Raw genomic sequence first — 19,059 nt, forward strand, 5'->3', positions numbered from 1 at the left:
GTGAACATAACGCAGTCACGCCCCCGACCATCTGTGGAACATTCCATTCCTCCGACAGGAAATAGAGCACGTCAGTGTGTGTGTGGGGGGGTGCATTTAATCTGAGGGGTTTCCTGTTGTTGGACAGCGTTCCAACACCAAACAAATAATAATTGTTTGACACCATTTTGAAGACAACATATAGCGTGTAGGTGGGTCGGTGTTTTTATTTATCTAGTTTTTTCCGGACATGTTAATATAACAGATTCACACCTTCATCACATTTACATCAACAAGAACATGAGAAAACAAAGGGCTGATGGGTAGAAGACATTAGGTTGGTTTAACCCCCCCAGAACCAACAAACATCTCTCGTTACATGTTGTCACCAACTCAGACGTTAAATTGATGATGTTGAATGTTTGTTGACTGTTCCATGTAATCCTTGACCGGTCCAGAATCGGAGTAGAGCTCCACTATTGAAGTGACTCTGTTGTACTGATCTCTGGTGTGGTAACAACTCTTGTCCGTCTTTATTGATCGTACTTCATCAAATCCTCTGCTCTCCTGATCACCATTGTTTTCATCTGGTCTGGAGAAAGCCCCTTTGTTCTGATGAAGATCCTGCAGGTGTTGGTCCAGGTGTTGGTCCAGGTGTTGGTCCAGGTGTTGGTCCAGGTGTTGGTCTAGGTGTTGGTCCAGGTGTTGGTCCAGGTGTTGGTCCAGGTGTTGGTCCAGGTGTTGGTCCAGGTGTTGGTCCAGGTGCTGGTCCAGGTGTTGGTCCAGGTGTTGGTCCAGGTGTTGGTCCAGGTGTTGTCCATCAGTCCATTCTTCTTCAGTTGTCGAGCTTCTTTAGCGATATCAGCATTCTTTTTAGTGAGATTCTCATTAATGTAAACATTTTTTCTTTCAGTCTGAAGCCTTGTTTCAGAAGAGTAATCTGGTGTTTATGATTGTTGAGTTTTATCAGCACTGAGATGTTCTCCTACCTCCAGATGGTGATGGGTATCCCTCAGATCCCTCAGTTGAGAACTCACTTGTTGCTCCAGAGTCTCGGTGTTCCCTCTCCTCTGGACACAGCATGTGTGTAATTACCCGTCTTGATAGGTAGATGGGTATGTAGGTGGGTGGTGAGTTTTTTATCGCGGCTCGTTTGTGTTGTCCGAACAGAGAAGGGTTGGATTTATTGATCACATTGATTCGTTCTTCCTACATTGTGTACAAGCTAACTGGTTAACTTCCAGTCTGTCTGAGGAGTCCATGTAAAGTTGTGTTTCCCTGAGTACTGAGTCCATCCAGGGTCCAAAAGCAGGGGGCCGATCGCTGGCCCCTGAGGGGCCTCGCTTTAGATCACCGTCAGATGTGTCCAGTTGGGTCTAGTCGAGTCTAGTCGGGTCCAGTTGGGTCTAGTTGGGTCCAGTTTGTTCCAGTTGGGTCTAGTCGGGTCCAGTTTGTTCCAGTTGGGTCTAGTCGGGTCCAGTTGGGTCTAATTGAGTCCAGCCAGGTCCAGTCGGGTCCAGTCAGCAGCATCGGCCCCCCCGGCCTGCGATCATCACAGGACGGCTGTAGCCTTGAAACGGCTCTCCGCTCCTTCACATCGATTTTCTCTTTGAATTCAAACGCTGCGTCTCTTTGTTCGCTTCGCCCACTTCAGCGCTTTGATGAGACCAGCTCCCATTGAAAGGGTTCTGCAGGAAGGGACTCACACACACACACACACACACACACACACACACACACACACACACACACACACACCTGAGCTCGTCCGCCTCACGTAGCGGTGTTCATGTCCACTTTAACCCTTTGTCTGACAGGATTACAGTCGTTTACGTCAGACTGAAAGACTTCACAGGAAAAATGAAGCCCATCGTTCAATTTTATGCTGTTTGCTCTGGAATCTCGTCTCCATGGTAACGAAAGAGAAACAGCACTGGTGTCAAACCAGAACAGTCTGCAGGACGGTGTGTGTGTGTCCCAGTGTCCCCTGAGGGGAGCCAATCTGTCCAGTGTGATGTGGACGCAGGAAACACACACACACACACACACACACACACACACACACACACACACACACACACACACACACACACACACACACACACACACACACGTCTCATACATGTGTATATTTTACAACACAGTAGGGGTTTGTGCTTCCGTACAGAACGCCACGCTCGCTCTCCGTGTGACATTTGTCAAGAAGATTGTGAGAAGTGAGGGAAACGTTCCTCCATTCCGGGACGTGAACGTCGACTTCATGGTGCGATGTGGTTTTTTTGGGGGGGGTTTTAGGTTCAATGTCAAGAAACTGCAGCGTCGGCAGTTTGAAAAGCAGCAATTCCATCAACATATTCAGCGGTTTCAGACGTGTTCTCTAATGACCAGTTTAGGTCGGCTTCATTTGAATAATTGACCTGAGAGGCGGCGCCGCTGCATAACGGAGTGTGTTTCCACACCGGGAACCGCTTTAAAATCCTGAAAGCGTCATTTTGTCCCGCTGTAATTTCAATATTTCTAATGGCCTAATTTGTTGTTTTGTTTGTTTCCTAGTCAGCAAATCGACAAACGGAACCGTTTGCTCACACACAAACGTAATTCTGCAGGCGTTTCCTGTCTCGGTAGGATCGCGTCCGTCCTCCTGGGACGCCGGCGTGTGCTTTACCGCGGCGCTACGTCTTTTAGCTCTGGGGAGTTTCCTGTGCAGCCGATCCATCACAGGAAACGCTCCAGATCTCAGGCGTCATTGAACACCTCCCTCAACTTCAGCCCCCGGTTACAGACGGATGCTAGCTGATCCGGCTCATCAGGCTAACGGAAGAGATCGCCGGTCGCCCCGAGGGCGGCGCTGGTCGGGCGGCGTCCATCTGGAGGACGGGTGAGCCCGGCGGGAGTTGCAGCTCACGCGCTGACGGTTCCACCGCTGATTGATGCCCTGCCCCCCCCAGCAGCAGAGAGATGAAATCCCCAAGCCCGACAGCTTTAGCGCGACGCTCCACTCATTGAGCTCCATGGGAAATTGAGTTCCTAACCCCGGCAGTAACTGCACTTACAAGTCGGCGGAGAGGCTCGTCAAACAGCAGAGCTTCAAAGGATGGATGGCGCCGCCGCTCTCTGGACGTGAACGAGGTCGCTGGGGCTAAAAATACCGAATCGCTTCTGTCGTTATTAAACATCCGCAAAACGGAGAATTAAGTTCAGTTTGTTCTGAAAGAAGAAAGTTTGAGCGGGTTCACGGAGGCAGCGCTTCTCACTGTTGTGAGTTTAATCCCCTCAGAATTGTTCACTTAGCCGCTAACGCTAACGCTAACGCTTTAAGTCTGGCTTTGGACAATCTGTCTCTGCAAACGTCGCCCAGACCTCAGCTGGGGGGTGTCTTCTCGTCTCCTTGACGATCGTAGTCCTACGGTGTGTTAGTGTGGTGTGACAGGCTGGCCGTTCCGGGTCGGTGAAGATCGGTCCGCTTCCGTCCGGTTAGCGTCGCGAGAAGAGACTTGAAGCTGATTGGACGGAGCTCCACGCGTCAGAGAGTCTTCAAGTCTGAAGGTGAGGGTCAGACCGGCTGATGAGATCGTCTTCGTTGGGTTGTTGCCCTCGACAACGAGCAATAACCCGACGAAGACGATCTTACCAACAACCAGCGAGGTTGGAAATCCCAGAGGAAATTCTACAAGTTCCTGTGGGATTGATAAAGTATATATCTATCTATCACGATGGTCTGTCGGGGAAACCGTCGTGTTTCACCTGTTCACCTGGAGGCGTGGCGTCCCAAACGGATCGATTCAGAGCCGGCGTGCACGAGTTCCACCACGAACATCAATCACGCACGTGTTGAATCCCAGAAAACCACACAGGAAGTGGACCCAGGGGGCGGGGCTTGACTCTAAGACTCCAACCCCTTCCCCGTCTCCATGACGATACGGACGTGAACAACATCCCATCCGGTACAAACGCGCTGGAGGTTGTGTTGTTGTGTTTTATCCATCGTCTCTTCAGGGGGGTGTCCCGGCCCCCCAGCTCCAAGCAGATGTTCCACCAAACTGCTGCAGAAAAGGATTCTGGGAGCGCTGTGGGGCCTGTAAGCCGGCGCCGCCCTCATCCGTCATGTTTATCATGTTTGTGATGTAGAACATGTTGTCTGGTTGTGTCTCTGGTTGTGTGTCTGGTTGTGTCTCTGGTTGTGTGTCTGGTTGTGTGTCTGGTTGTGTCTCTGGTTGTGTCTCTGGTTGTGTGTCTGGTTGTGTCTCTGGTTGTGTCTCTGGTTGTGTGTCTGGTTGTGTCTCTGGTTGTGTGTCTGGTTGTGTGTCTGGTTGTGTCTCTGGTTGTGTCTCTGGTTGTGTGTCTGGTTGTGTGTCTGGTTGTGTGTCTGGTTGTGTGTCTGGTTGTGTCTCTGGTTGTGTCTCTGGTTGTGTGTCTGGTTGTGTGTCTGGTTGTGTGTCTGGTTGTGTGTCTGGTTGTGTCTCTGGTTGTGTGTCTGGTTGTGTGTCTGGTTGTGTGTCTGGTTGTGTCTCTGGTTGTGTCTCTGGTTGTGTGTCTGGTTGTGTCTCTGGTTGTGTGTCTGGTTGTGTCTCTGGTTGTGTGTCTGGTTGTGTGTCTGGTTGTGTCTCTGGTTGTGTGTCTGGTTGTGTGTCTGGTTGTGTGTCTGGTTGTGTCTCTGGTTGTGTGTCTGGTTGTGTGTCTGGTTGTGTCTCTGGTTGTGTGTCTGGTTGTGTGTCTGGTTGTGTGGTTGTGTCTCTGGTTGTGTGTCTGGTTGTGTCTCTGGTTGTGTCTCTGGTTGTGTCTCTGGTTGTGTCTCTGGTTGTGTGTCTGGTTGTGTGTCTGGTTGTGTGTCTGGTTGTGTCTCTGGTTGTGTCTCTGGTTGTGTGTCTGGTTGTGTCTCTGGTTGTGTCTCTGGTTGTGTGTCTGGTTGTGTCTCTGGTTGTGTGTCTGGTTGTGTGTCTGGTTGTGTGTCTGGTTGTGTGTCTGGTTGTGTGTCTGGTTGTGTGTCTGGTTGTGTGGTTGTGTGTCTGGTTGTGTCTCTGGTTGTGTGTCTGGTTGTGTGTCTGGTTGTGTGTCTGGTTGTGTGTCTGGTTGTGTGTCTGGTTGTGTGGTTGTGTGTCTGGTTGTGTGTCTGGTTGTGTGTCTGGTTGTGTGTCTGGTTGTGTCTCTGGTTGTGTGTCTGGTTGTGTGTCTGGTTGTGTGGTTGTGTGTCTGGTTGTGTGTCTGGTTGTGTGGTTGTGTGTCTGGTTGTGTGTCTGGTTGTGTGGTTGTGTGTCTGGTTGTGTGTCTGGTTGTGTGTCTGGTTGTGTGGTTGTGTGTCTGGTTGTGTGTCTGGTTGTGTGTCTCGTTGTGTGTCTGGTTGTTTCTCTGGTTGTGTCTCTGGTTGTGTCTCTGGTTGTGTCTCTGGTTGTGTGTCTGGTTGTGTGTCTGGTTGTGTGTCTGGTTGTGTCTCTGGTTGTGTCTCTGGTTGTGTTGTTGTGTTCTTTGAGGTGACGTCCTGAATTAGCTCGTGCTAACGCTCACTAAAAGCGGCGTACGCAGCAGAAGGTAACTGGAGCATTGCGGCGGGACCGCAGGAAGCGGGGCACATGCGTGTCATGTCCTCTGACGTGACTCCGCCCCCTGACCCCATGTGACAGCGGCTGAAGCTCCGACGCAGCAGATTAGCGGGGAAACGATGGGATGTGACATGATGCTGGCGTGTGCTGTTCTCAGTAATGAATGCATTTCTCTCTCCCCCAACCCCGCCCCCTCTCTCCCGCCCCCTCTCTCCCGCCCCCTCTGCCCTGCCCCCCCAAACCCCCCCTACTGCCCCACCCGCGGCCTGGAACCTCAGATCACCTGGGCATCGAGTTTATGGGTAAGAAACCTTTCTGACTTTCATCTGCATGAGTCGCCTCCTCTTTACACGCGTGTGCTGGTCAACACACTGCATCTGTATGCTCTGTATCACGCATGACATCATGACCTCATGACATCATGACCTCATTAAGGAAATAACAGCTCTGCTGACAACAACCGTTTGCACGGCTGCATGTTCAGTCTCCAGGCGACACGCCATCTTCACGTGTCGTCTCTCCACACGCGTGTATTTACTGCGTGAGCTTTCTTTCCGTCTCTTGCTCTCTTTTTCTTTCTTTCTCCCTCCTTCACAATTGCTCATGAAGTGTCGCGTCGGAATGCCAATGTGCTGCAGTCGCCTTGGAAACAGTGAGAAGTGAGACACAGGCGCAGCAGCGAGCCGGTTCGTATGATGTTGGCACCGTGACTGAACACGCCCCTCGTTAGCATCCATGTGTGTGTGTGTGTGTGTGTGTGTGTGTGCGCGCACACGTTCAACAGCGCGTTAGCTTTGCATCATGTGCGTCAGGTGTGGTGTGTGTGCGTTGGCACACGTGCCTGCAGGGCGGCGCCCTCGCCAGACGCCCGTCCTGGTCCCCGGCGCCGCGGCGACGCTAGTTAGCAACACGGAGGCTGGTTGTTAACCAGCAGCCCCGCCCTCTCAGGTGTCCGTTCCATAAACGGATCATCAGAGAGGACGACCTCCAGGGTTCGACGCCGCCGCCTCTGCAGTCACAAAGAGAGGACTGAGAGGAACAGGCGGCGCCGCTGTCTCGGCGCTCGCTGCAGAGTGAACAAAGCGTTTCTGCTGAGACGATCCCGAGCTGCGCTGACAGACGACCGGCTCCATTTATATTCAGAGGGCGCGTCTGTGCCTCGCTAGCGCCGCTTCCTCTGCAGGCCTGCCAGTCTTCCCCGGCGACACGTCGAGCAGCGGCGGGACGGATTAGCACCTCCCACTCAGCGCCGGTCGCCAAAGTACGCAAAAGTACCGGGTTTACACGGCGAGGGAACGTTAGCTCCGCTAACGAACATAAGGACTATTTACTGCACAAACAGGGGGACGAGCCAACGTGTCGGCGCCAAACAGTTAGACGTGGGAAACGATCCGAGGAGGCGTTCAGTTCCAGTTTGACAGGAACACAGAAGAAAAGGAGACGGAAATAGTTCCTCCACCAGACCGTGTGTCAGGAGGAGCTGATGGAAGGTAGGACCTGGATAGCAGGACGTCACCGCTGGTGGATGGATACATCAGTGAGAGCGCATCTCGTTCTTTACCGCGTGTTGGTGGATGGATACATCAGTGAGGCCGCATCTCATTCTTTACCACCTGTTGGTGGATGGATACATCAGTGAGAGCGCATCTCGTTCTTTACCGCGTGTTGGTGGATGGATACATTAGTGAGACCGCATCTTGTTCTTTACCACGTGTTGGTGGATGGATACATCGGTGAGACCGGATCTCGTTCTTTACCACGTGTTGGTGGATGGATACATCAGTGAGAGCGCATCTTGTTCTTTACCGCGTGTTGGTGGATGGATACATCAGTGAGGCCGCATCTCGTTCTTTACCACGTGTTGGTAGATGGATACATCGGTGAGACAGCATCTCGTTCTTTACCGCGTGTTGGTGGATGGATACATCAGTGAGGCCGCATCTCGTTCTTTACCGCGTGTTGGTGGATGGATACATCAGTGAGACCGCATCTCGTTCTTTACCACGTGTTGGTGGATGGATACATCGGTGAGACCGGATCTCGTTCTTTACCACGTGTTGGTGGATGGATACATCAGTGAGAGCGCATCTTGTTCTTTACCGCGTGTTGGTGGATGGATACATCAGTGAGGCCGCATCTCGTTCTTTACCACGTGTTGGTAGATGGATACATCGGTGAGACAGCATCTCGTTCTTTACCGCGTGTTGGTGGATGGATACATCAGTGAGGCCGCATCTCATTCTTTACCACCTGTTGGTGGATGGATACATCAGTGAGACCGCATCAAGGTTCTTTACCACCTGTTGGTGGATGGATACATCAGTGAGAGCGCATCTCGTTCTTTACCGCGTGTTGGTGGATGGATACATCAGTGAGGCCGCATCTCATTCTTTACCACCTGTTGGTGGATGGATACATCAGTGAGAGCGCATCTCGTTCTTTACCGCGTGTTGGTGGATGGATACATTAGTGAGACCGCATCTTGTTCTTTACCACGTGTTGGTGGATGGATACATCGGTGAGACCGGATCTCGTTCTTTACCACGTGTTGGTGGATGGATACATCAGTGAGAGCGCATCTTGTTCTTTACCGCGTGTTGGTGGATGGATACATCAGTGAGGCCGCATCTCGTTCTTTACCACGTGTTGGTAGATGGATACATCGGTGAGACAGCATCTCGTTCTTTACCGCGTGTTGGTGGATGGATACATCAGTGAGGCCGCATCTCGTTCTTTACCGCGTGTTGGTGGATGGATACATCAGTGAGGCCGCATCTCATTCTTTACCAAGTGTTGGTGGATGGATACATCAGTGAGGCCGCATCTCGTTCTTTACCAAGTGTTGGTGGATGGATACATCGGTGAGACAGCATCTCGTTCTTTACCACGTGTTGGTGGATGGATACATCAGTGAGACCGGATCTCGTTCTACTGTATTATAATCTGAGGTTCTACTGTATTATAATCTGAGGTTCTACTGTATTATAATCTGAGGTTCTACTGTATTATAATCTGAGGCAGACGTTCTTCTCATCCTCATCATGCTGGTTTGGACTAAATCAAACAGCCTGAGGTGTTCATTTTGCACAGAGGAGTCACGTCCCCCCATGCATGATTCATGGAGGTTGACCCCCCCCCCAGATCTCACCCAGGTTTAATCAAACACAGAATATATTCCAGTTCTTATTCCTCTTCATCCATATTTGATGGAGCTCAGTTTAAAACACGTCAGTCGCTCACGTGGGCGTCAACATACAGCCCCCGTCACGCAACCAGGCCCCGCCCGGACGGATACGCCCCGTTTGTTTGAAGCCCCGCCCAGACGCAGGGGCTGCTGGGTAAACTGGAGCAGTGGCTGAAGGGGGCGCTGATAGAGAGGAAGTCAGACAGAAGTTTCCTGTCGCTTCGCTCGACTTTGACAACTCAGCTGTGTCGTGACTGCAGACGTGTGTGTGTGTGTGTGTGTGTGTGTGTGTGTGTGTGTGTGTGTGTGTGTGTGTGTGTGTGTGTGTGTGTGCGGCTCAATGTCACCAGGAGGAGCCGTGATTGGTGTTTTCTCAGAGATTACTCCTCCATCAAACGCCAGCTTCCTGTTCACCGCGCCAACAGGGACTACCCCCACCAGAGCGCCGGGGCCGGTTCTGAGCAGCGTTCAGCTTCTAGACTGAGAAACACTCCGGTAGAAACGTTAAGCTTCATCAATGTTAATGATCACCGATCGATGGAGATTTCTCTCGCTTAAAGGGACAGAAAGGGGGCGTGGCTTCAGCACGAAGAGTATAGATTGTGTGTGTGTGTGTGTGTGTCAGCCTTCGTCGGTGGCTGAGCTGTGATTGGACGAGCTCTAATCTCACTGCTTAAAGCTGAGCTCAGCGTTTCTGCTGATGTCATGACTTAAACGTCTGAGTCGTTTTAACACACCGCCTCAGTGTGTGTGTGTGTGTGTGTGTGTGTGTGTGTGTGTGTGTGTGTGTGTGTGTGTGTGTGTGTGTGTGTGCCGTCTCCACAGCTGCTGTCACGCCGTGACTTAAAGGACTTCCTGCGTCTCAGGAAGCAACAGGAAGTTAAATAAAACAGACAGTCAGGATTTTCTCTGATGTTCTCTCTGCTGCTGATGTCACCACTTCTGCTGGGGGGGGGGCGCTCAGGTCCCCCCCCGCCACACACACACACACACACACACACACACACACACACACACACACACACACACACACACACACACACACACACACACACACTGATCTCCTCGCTTCCACTGGAGATACAGCAGGAATCAGGAGGAACGACCAGCGTTCATTCTCCTTCCTGTTTCCTGTTTACGTGCCCCTCCCTCGCTCCGCCCCCATTGGTCGGCCCTGGACTCTGATTGGCTGCTGCCGGTCCAGAACCCCGTGGGAGCGGAGCCGTTCAGCCCGGTATCGTCTCCGAGTCGCACTAAATAAAACTGATTGATGGTCTATTAACGCGGCGGCGGCGAGCGTGATGTACTCGTCCGTAACCACGGTGACAGCCTCCATTTGTCTCCGCTAACGGCGACGCGTCGCATCATAACGTGTTCCAGCTCCGTTACGTGTAGCATCCATCCCAGACGTGTCGAGGCCCATTAGCCAACGGGATCGCGCCAATGAGACGAGCTGGGGGCCCCAATGCTGGGGGGGGCCCCAGGCCGATGCTGGGCGGGGCCTAAGAGCTGCTGATGATGATGGGCAGGGCTAAAGAGTAGTTTTGTCTCCTTTATTTTACCTTTCAGGAAAGTAATTTCAGGAAAGTAAAGTAAGTACCCCCCCCACCTGAGAGCAGCGGCGCCCCCGCTGGTCTTCTGGTGATTCAAACCCGAGTTTAATCAAAGCTGAGTTTGATTAAACTCGGGTTTGAACTACTCTCTCACTCCCAAACCGACTGTCCTCATCCTCGTCTTCTGTGTCCCTGCAGAGAGTAAAGACGTCTACCGGAGGCAGGTGCTGTCCATCGCCTCCATCGCCATGGCGATCAGCCTCCTGGGAACCCTGTGCATGGCCCTCTACTGCCGCAACAAGTGAGGATGGGAACGCCCACCGGGGGGTCAGGGGTCACTGGTCCGGGTCAGGGGTCAGGGGTCAGGGTCTAGTCGGATCCACATCACATAGAACCCGTGTAGGGTTCATAAGAACTTTATTACTTTATTACATTTTTTATAATTTATTATTTATTATTATTAATGTTATTGTTGTTATTGTTGTTGTTATTGTTATTATTGTTGTTGTTATTGTTGTTATTGTTGTTGTTATTGTTGTTATTGTTAGTATTTATTACACAGAACGTTCGACTGGTTCAAACTAGTTCTCTGTCTTTGTGTTTGTTTACAGATCAGTTAGTTTATTCCTATAATAAACAGTTTAGGTGATGCAGAGATCTCTCACACACACACACACACACACACACACACACACACACACACACACACACACACACACACACACACACACACACACATTAGCTGGTCTGACATGTAATTTCGTCTCGCCACATTTTCTCCGTTGACCCGCGTCACGCTCCAATGATTCCAAACTTCCTCTGAAGGTAAAATGCGGCGTCCATAATCGGGGGGGGGGGGCGACGGCGGGCCGGGGGGTGGGGGAGGGGGCGAGGGGGGGTTTGGTTCGTTGGGTGACGGCCGGTGGAACATTGAAGGTAATACCAGGCGGGGGGGAATCATGTGTGTGTCGTCACATTCAGGTTCCATTACGGCTCAAAGGTCAGCCACGCCCCTCCCCCGCTGCTCCCAGCATGCCTCTGTTCGGGCGCGCTAACAGTGAGCTGGAAACGCTCCGTCCTGTCAGACATCCGTCACTCGGAGGCTGTCATCACGGCACGGCGTGATCGATGGCGGCGAGTTCCATCAGCTTCCTCTGGTAGATGGTCATGTGACCGACTGATGACAAGATGATGAGATCAAAGGATGACTAACAGGAGCCCCCCCCGGGGGTGGGGGGTAATTGAGTGGAGATGTGGTGTTTAATGGAGGAAGTGTGTGTGTGTGTGTGTGTGTGTGTGTGTGTGTGTGTGTGTGTGTGTGTGTGTGTGTGTGTGTGTGTGTGTGTGTGTGTGTGTGTGTGTGCGTGTGAGTGTGTGTGTGTGTGTGTGTGTGTGTGTGTGTGTGTGTGTGTGTGTGTGTGTGTGTGTGTGAGTGTGTGTGTGTGTGTGTGAGTGTGTGTGAGTGTGTGAGTGTGTGTGTGTGTGTGTGTGTGTTCCATGAAGATGTTCAGGAAAAATGAGTCCCTTCAGCTGAAGACGATGGTTTTAGCGCGATCGTTTAGTTCTGTCTGGAATCCAGTAGAGACGATGGGGGAGGGCCTTAGGGAGAGGGAGGGGTTATTAAACATTAACACACCAATCAGCATTCACCTCATCATCTTTCATCAAACGTTAAATAAAACAATCGGGAATTAAAACCCGACAGGAAGCGTTGGTCGCCGGGCGTCGCCGGGCGTCGCCGGGCGTCGCCGGGCGTCGCCGGGCGTCGCCGGGTCAGGCTGCAGCTGCCTCCTGATTGGTCGTTGGGATTATCGTACGCTATCTGATCAACGGTCTGGCGCCCCTTCCCTCCGTCCGCTCGGCGTAATCGTGCAAATTTGTTCCAATTAAAAAGACGCGGAAATAAAAACAAGGTTAATCGGGGGCTCCAATCAGGAGGCCTCATTATTCCGCGTTCTGGAACGTGATTATTGGTGGACCTCTGCCGGGGCGGTGGATCGGGGGTCAGGATCACCACGGGTCCGGTCGGTGGTTCTGGTCCCGGGGGGGTTTCCTCTGGGGGAGTCTGTTCTGCTGCCCCCTGCTGGTGAGGAATAAACCCGCCGTGTTGAGACAGGAAGTCAGGGAGCGTTTCAGTCACAGAGAACTTCTTGGAGGGAGTGTGAAAATGTGCTGACTCAGCAGACGGCGCCGCTGGACACGCCCCCCCCGTCTCACGCCATCCTTCCCGTTCTCCACAGGAAGCGGAGGGAGAAGCTCCAGGCTCACCTGAAGGAGAGTCGAAGCTTGAAGAGCTACACCTCAAACTCCCATGATGCTCTGGGGGCCAAGACGAGCCCCCCCCATGGCGGACTGCAGATGCATGAGGTACGTCCTGACTCCTCCCTCTTTCATGTATGTGCTGACCCGTGTCCTCCGATTGGTGCGTACAGCTCTTCAAACCCGTGTCGGAGGGCGGCGGCGGGGCGTGAGGCGTTCAGGGTCAGGGCACACGCTGGGATTCCTCGGCGCCCGGCCGTGTCAGGCCGCGTGTCGGATGGCGTGTTCTCCTGTCTCCGCCCGTCTCACACACATCCGGCGGTTTGGGCCCGGCGTAATTCATCATCGCCTCGGCGCGGCGGAGCGGCGTGGAAACGTGACGCCAATGTCACTCAAACACACCGTGGACAATGTAAATAAACATGTATTTAGATTATATTTACATACGTGTAGATAAACATGTATGCACCAGTCAACGTGGAACAGACCCGTGTGTCTCCACATTGAAAACGCTAGATGAATCTTACTGTGTGGCGTTTCCATGGAAACGCTGTGTTATTGTTCTTGGTGACTGATCAATGTTCGTCAGCCTGTAAACGAGTCGCTGCGCTTCATCAGGAGGTCAAAGGTTAAAGATGTCCGAAAACGGTCAGGAGCAAAACAAACAAACACACACACACACACACACACACACACACACACACACACACACACACACAGGTTCATGATGCGTTCAATTGCACCTCGTATACCACACACTCTGCTCTCCAGCAGTTCCGGCCCTGGCGGTGCGTTCAGGCGCAGCCTGTAAATCCCTCTGACAGAAGTGTTTTGTTTGGAACGAGAGACGTTTTATTTCATGATGTCATAAAAAAAATTTGCAGCTCAGGATTATTTTTACAACAAGGCCTGAACATTCCGCGTTAAACCCCAGGATACACACGCTACGTGCTACGCTAGCATGGTTTAGCCTTCATCATCATCATCACCACCTCACGAGCAGGCTGCCGGCGCCCCAGCTAACTGGAATGTTTGAGGATTCTTTGTTTACTTTTTTGCGTTAATGATTATTTTTCTGACAACCTGAAGTCAGATGATGTCACCACGATTAAATAAAATCAGTTTGTCAAAATATTAATTAGAATCAAGCTTTTTTTAATTTTGATATGATGTTAAGAGAGTATTTAGAAAGCGCTCCTCTGGCTCTGATCTCACTAATTGCTCTATTAGAGTCACTCGTGAGTTCCTGACGGTTGTTTACTGACTATTGTTGGTCTTTTGTGGATAAATCTGCTTTTATTTCCTTCGTTTCGACGCCGCCTTCGGGGAAACGTTCATGCAAATGAATCGCCTTTGTTTATTTTGTGCAACGCCACCAGAATCGTGTCGACTCCTGTCTGCAGGCGGTCGATTACCAGCGCGGTGCGTTCAGGAACACCCCCCCCCCCACGGACGTAGATGAACACCAAATATAATCAGGGAGGTCGTGACCTCGGCCGCCTCCGCCCCATTATCCCCAATGATCTCCCTCTACTGGACTGATTTGATTAAGCGGTGGAGTAAAGCGATGGCCGGGCGGGGGCGGGGCGGGGCCAGGTCGGGCGGGGGCGGGGCCGTTTTATCCATCAGGTTTTTTTGCAACGAATCCCTGCATCATCCCCACGTAATTGAAAGTGCTCTCTATCATGAGGAGGGCTACCCAGAGGTCAGCTTAGTCTGAGACCACTGTGTGTGTGTGTGTGTGTGTGTGTGTGTGTGTGTGTGTGTGTGTGTGTGTGTGTGTGTGTGTGTGTGTGTGTGTGTTTGGGATTCCATAAAGCTGTTATTGATGCTAGCATCTCCGTACAAATCATGAAATCATCTCCCGGTTCCCTCGGGATCCTCTGCTGGTGTTAAAGACATCAAAGCCGGGGGCATATGGCGTCTCCCCGTCTCGGAGATTAACACATCCATTACGCCGCACACACACATGCATTACGCCGCACACACACATGCATTACGCTGCACACACACATGCATTTCGCTGCACACACACATGCATTACGCCTCACACACACATGCATTACGCCGCACACACACATCCATTACGCCGCACACACACATGCATTACGCTGCACACACACATGCATTTCGCTGCACACACACATGCATTACGCCTCACACACACATGCATTACGCCGCACACACACATCCATTACGCCGCACACACACATGCATTACGCTGCACACACACATGCATTACGCCGCACACACACATGCATTTCGCTGCACACACACATGCATTACGCCTCACACACACATGCATTACGCCGCACACACACATCCATTACGCCGCACACACACATGCATTTCGCTGCACACACACATGCATTACGCCTCACACACACATGCATTACGCCGCACACACACATCCATTACGCCGCACACACACATGCATTACGCTGCACACACACATGCATTACGCCGCACACACACATGCATTTCGCTGCACACACACATGCATTACGCCTCACACACACATGCATTACGCCGCACACACACATGCATTACGCCGCACACACACATGCATTACGCCGCACACACACATCCATTACGCCGCACACACACATGCATTACGCCACACACACACATGCATTACGCCACACACACACATGCATTACGCCACACACACATGCATTAACTCACACCATTATGGCCTCCCCAGCACCCACCTGTCCTGCTCGGCATTAAGTCCCAGTCGGAGCATTGATTACTTCTCCCAGTTGTATCTGAGTGTAATTGATGTTTGAAGGCGGAGTTTGTTTGCCTGCGGCGGCGGGGAGCGTTCCATTGGTATTTATGACCTCTATAAACCGTGGCTGCCGCCGTATGATCCATGCACACGCTGGAGGTTTTTCCCTGAGCGGGCCGTCTAATGCTTGGATTTGTTCTCAGAGTGAATCGGAATGGACTCTGGTCCTGGCTGATAGATCGACCCCCCCCCCCCGAGCCGCTCGGCCAATCCTAGAGGATAAATCAGTTTCTTAAGCTTTTTTTTTAATCTACTGGAACTGTGAAGCGTTAGCGAACCTGAACTGATAGCGCTACGCTAACCCCCCACCCCCCCGTAGGGACTGGACTCTGACTGGAACAGACCTGTTCTACCTCAAACCGGCCAGAACCACCAGGGCGGGTCTGACTGACCCTCTGCTGGTCGGGTGTTCTATTACGTTAAAATGAAAAAGAAAAGTGATGCTGCCTTTGTGTACTCTGAACATGTTACTACAGATAGTACTACAGATAGTACTACAGATAGTACTACAGATAGTACTACAGATAGTAATACAGATAGTATTACAGATAGTACTACAGATAGTACTACAGATAGTACTACAGATAGTATTACAGATAGTATTACAGATAGTACTACAGATAGTACTACAGATAGTACTACAGATATTACTACAGATAGTATTACAGATAGTACTACAGATAGTACTACAGATAGTATTACAGATAGTACTACAGATAGTACTACAGATAGTACTACAGATAGTACTACAGATAGTACTACAGATAGTAATACAGATAGTATTACAGATAGTACTACAGATAGTACTACAGATAGTACTACAGATAGTATTACAGATAGTATTACAGATAGTACTACAGATAGTACTACAGATAGTACTACAGATAGTACTACAGATAGTATTACAGATAGTACTACAGATAGTACTACAGATAGTATTACAGATAGTACTACAGATAGTACTACAGATAGTATTACAGATAGTACTACAGATAGTACTACAGATAGTATTACAGATAGTACTACAGATAGTACTACAGATAGTACTACAGATAGTATTACAGATAGTACTACAGATAGTACTACAGATAGTATTACAGATAGTACTACAGATAGTACTACAGATAGTACTACAGATAGTATTACAGATAGTACTACAGATAGTACTACAGATAGTATTACAGATAGTACTACAGATAGTACTACAGATAGTACTACAGATAGTACTACAGATAGTACAGATAGTATTACAGATAGTACTACAGATAGTATTACAGATAGTACTACAGATAGTACTACAGATAGTAATACAGATAGTATTACAGATAGTACTACAGATAGTACTACAGATAGTACTACAGATAGTATTACAGATAGTATTACAGATAGTACTACAGATAGTACTACAGATAGTACTACACATAGTACTACAGATAGTATTACAGATAGTACTACAGATAGTACTACAGATAGTACTACAGATAGTATTACAGATAGTACTACAGATAGTACTACAGATAGTACTACAGATAGTACTACAGATAGTATTACAGATAGTACTACAGATAGTACTACAGATAGTACTACAGATAGTATTACAGATAGTACTACAGATAGTACTACAGATAGTACTACAGAAAGTACTACAGATAGTATTACAGATAGTACTACAGATAGTACTACAGATAGTATTACAGATAGTACTACAGATAGTACTACAGATAGTACTACAGATAGTACTACAGAAAGTACTACAGATAGTACTACAGAAAGTACTACAGATAGTACAGATAGTATTACAGATAGTATTACAGAAAGTACTACAGATACTACTACAGATAGTACTACAGATACTACTACAGATAGTACTACAGATAGTACTACAGATAGTACTACAGATAGTACTACAGATAGTACAGATAGTACTACAGATACTACTACAGAAAGTACTACAGATAGTACTACAGATACTACTACAGATAGTACTAAAGATAGTACTACAGATAGTACTACAGATAGTATTACAGATAGTACTACAGATAGTACTACAGATAGTACTACAGATAGTACTACAGAAAGTACTACAGATAGTACTACAGAAAGTATTACAGATAGTACAGATAGTATTACAGATAGTACTACAGATACTACTACAGAAAGTACTACAGATAGTACTACAGATACTACTACAGATAGTACTAAAGATAGTACTACAGATAGTACTACAGATAGTATTACAGATAGTACTACAGATAGTACTACAGATAGTACTACAGATAGTACTACAGAAAGTACTACAGATAGTACTACAGAAAGTACTACAGATACTACTACAGATAGTACTAAAGATAGTACTACAGATAATACTACAGATAATACTACAGATAGTACTACAGATAGTACTACATATAGTACTACAGATAGTACTACAGATACTACTACAGAAAGTACTACAGATACTACTACAGATACTACTACAGATAGTACTACAGATAGTACTACAGATACTACTACAGAAAGTACTACAGATAGTACTACAGATACTACTACAGATAGTACTAAAGATAGTACTACAGATAGTACTACAGATACTACTACAGAAAGTACTACAGATAGTACTACAGATAGTACTACAGATAGTACTACAGAAAGTACTACAGATAGTACTACAGAAAGTACTACAGATAGTACTACAGATAGTACTACAGATAGTACTACAGATAGTACTACAGATAGTACTACAGATAGTATTACAGATAGTACTACAGAAAGTACTACAGATAGTACTACAGATAGTACTACAGATAGTACTACAGAAAGTACTACAGATAGTACTACAGAAAGTACTACAGATACTACTACAGATAGTACTAAAGATAGTACTACAGATAGTACTACAGATAGTACTACAGATAGTACTACAGATAGTACTACAGATAGTACTACAGATACTACTACAGAAAGTACTACAGATAGTACTACAGATACTACTACAGATAGTACTAAAGATAGTAATACAGATAGTACTACAGATACTACTACAGAAAGTACTACAGATAGTACTACAGATAGTACTACAGATAGTACTACAGAAAGTACTACAGATAGTACTACAGATACTACTACAGATAGTACTAAAGATAGTACTACAGATAGTACTACAGATAGTACTACAGAAAGTACTACAGATACTACTACAGATAGTACTACAGATACTACTACAGATAGTACTACAGATAGTACTACATATACTACTACAGATAGTACTACAGATAGTACTACAGATAGTACTACATGTGTGTGAAGGTTCTTGGTTCAGTGCCCACAGGAGAAAACATGAATTAAAGGAAACAAACAATGGAGTGACAATAAGAAGTGAAACAAGCCTGTGTTACATCTTAACACCAGGATTAACTTATGGATAAAAACATCATTTTACTCTTTTTCTTTTTACTTAAACAGTTATAATGTTATTAATAAAACCATTGAAATGAAGTATAGTTTTTTTTCTACTATAGGCTGAACTCAGTCCCTGCGTACACTTCCACAGTATATTCTGTTTTTACTTTTGGGATGCACATGTTTTTCTTGAAGCATATCCCAGGATGCACTGCTTTCCTGAGGTAACATGAACTCTGCTAATGAGGCTGGTGTGGTGTTTGTTCGCCCGGCATCAAAGCCCCGCCTCTGAAACGTGTCCAGGAAGCTGTGTGTGCAGGAGTCCAGACAGGACGAGTCGTTCCTGATGCAGACAGG

At 48.6% G+C, this 19,059-nt stretch overlaps 1 protein-coding gene across 1 annotated transcript in view; it reads left to right on the forward strand.

Annotated features, from left to right (window-relative positions):
* Positions 1-19,059, forward strand: part of LOC137604223 (pro-neuregulin-3, membrane-bound isoform) — a 124,930-nt gene that overhangs the window by 99,710 nt on the left and 6,161 nt on the right. Inside the window, exons 4-6 of the mRNA XM_068328226.1 lie at positions 5,795-5,818; positions 10,452-10,554; positions 12,494-12,620. Of these exons, the coding sequence (XP_068184327.1) occupies positions 5,795-5,818; positions 10,452-10,554; positions 12,494-12,620 (254 nt within the window). The remainder of the gene's footprint in view (positions 1-5,794; positions 5,819-10,451; positions 10,555-12,493; positions 12,621-19,059) is intronic.

The sequence above is a fragment of the Antennarius striatus genome, chromosome 11 (assembly GCF_040054535.1).
Source record: "Antennarius striatus isolate MH-2024 chromosome 11, ASM4005453v1, whole genome shotgun sequence".
Lineage (NCBI taxonomy): Eukaryota > Metazoa > Chordata > Actinopteri > Lophiiformes > Antennariidae > Antennarius > Antennarius striatus.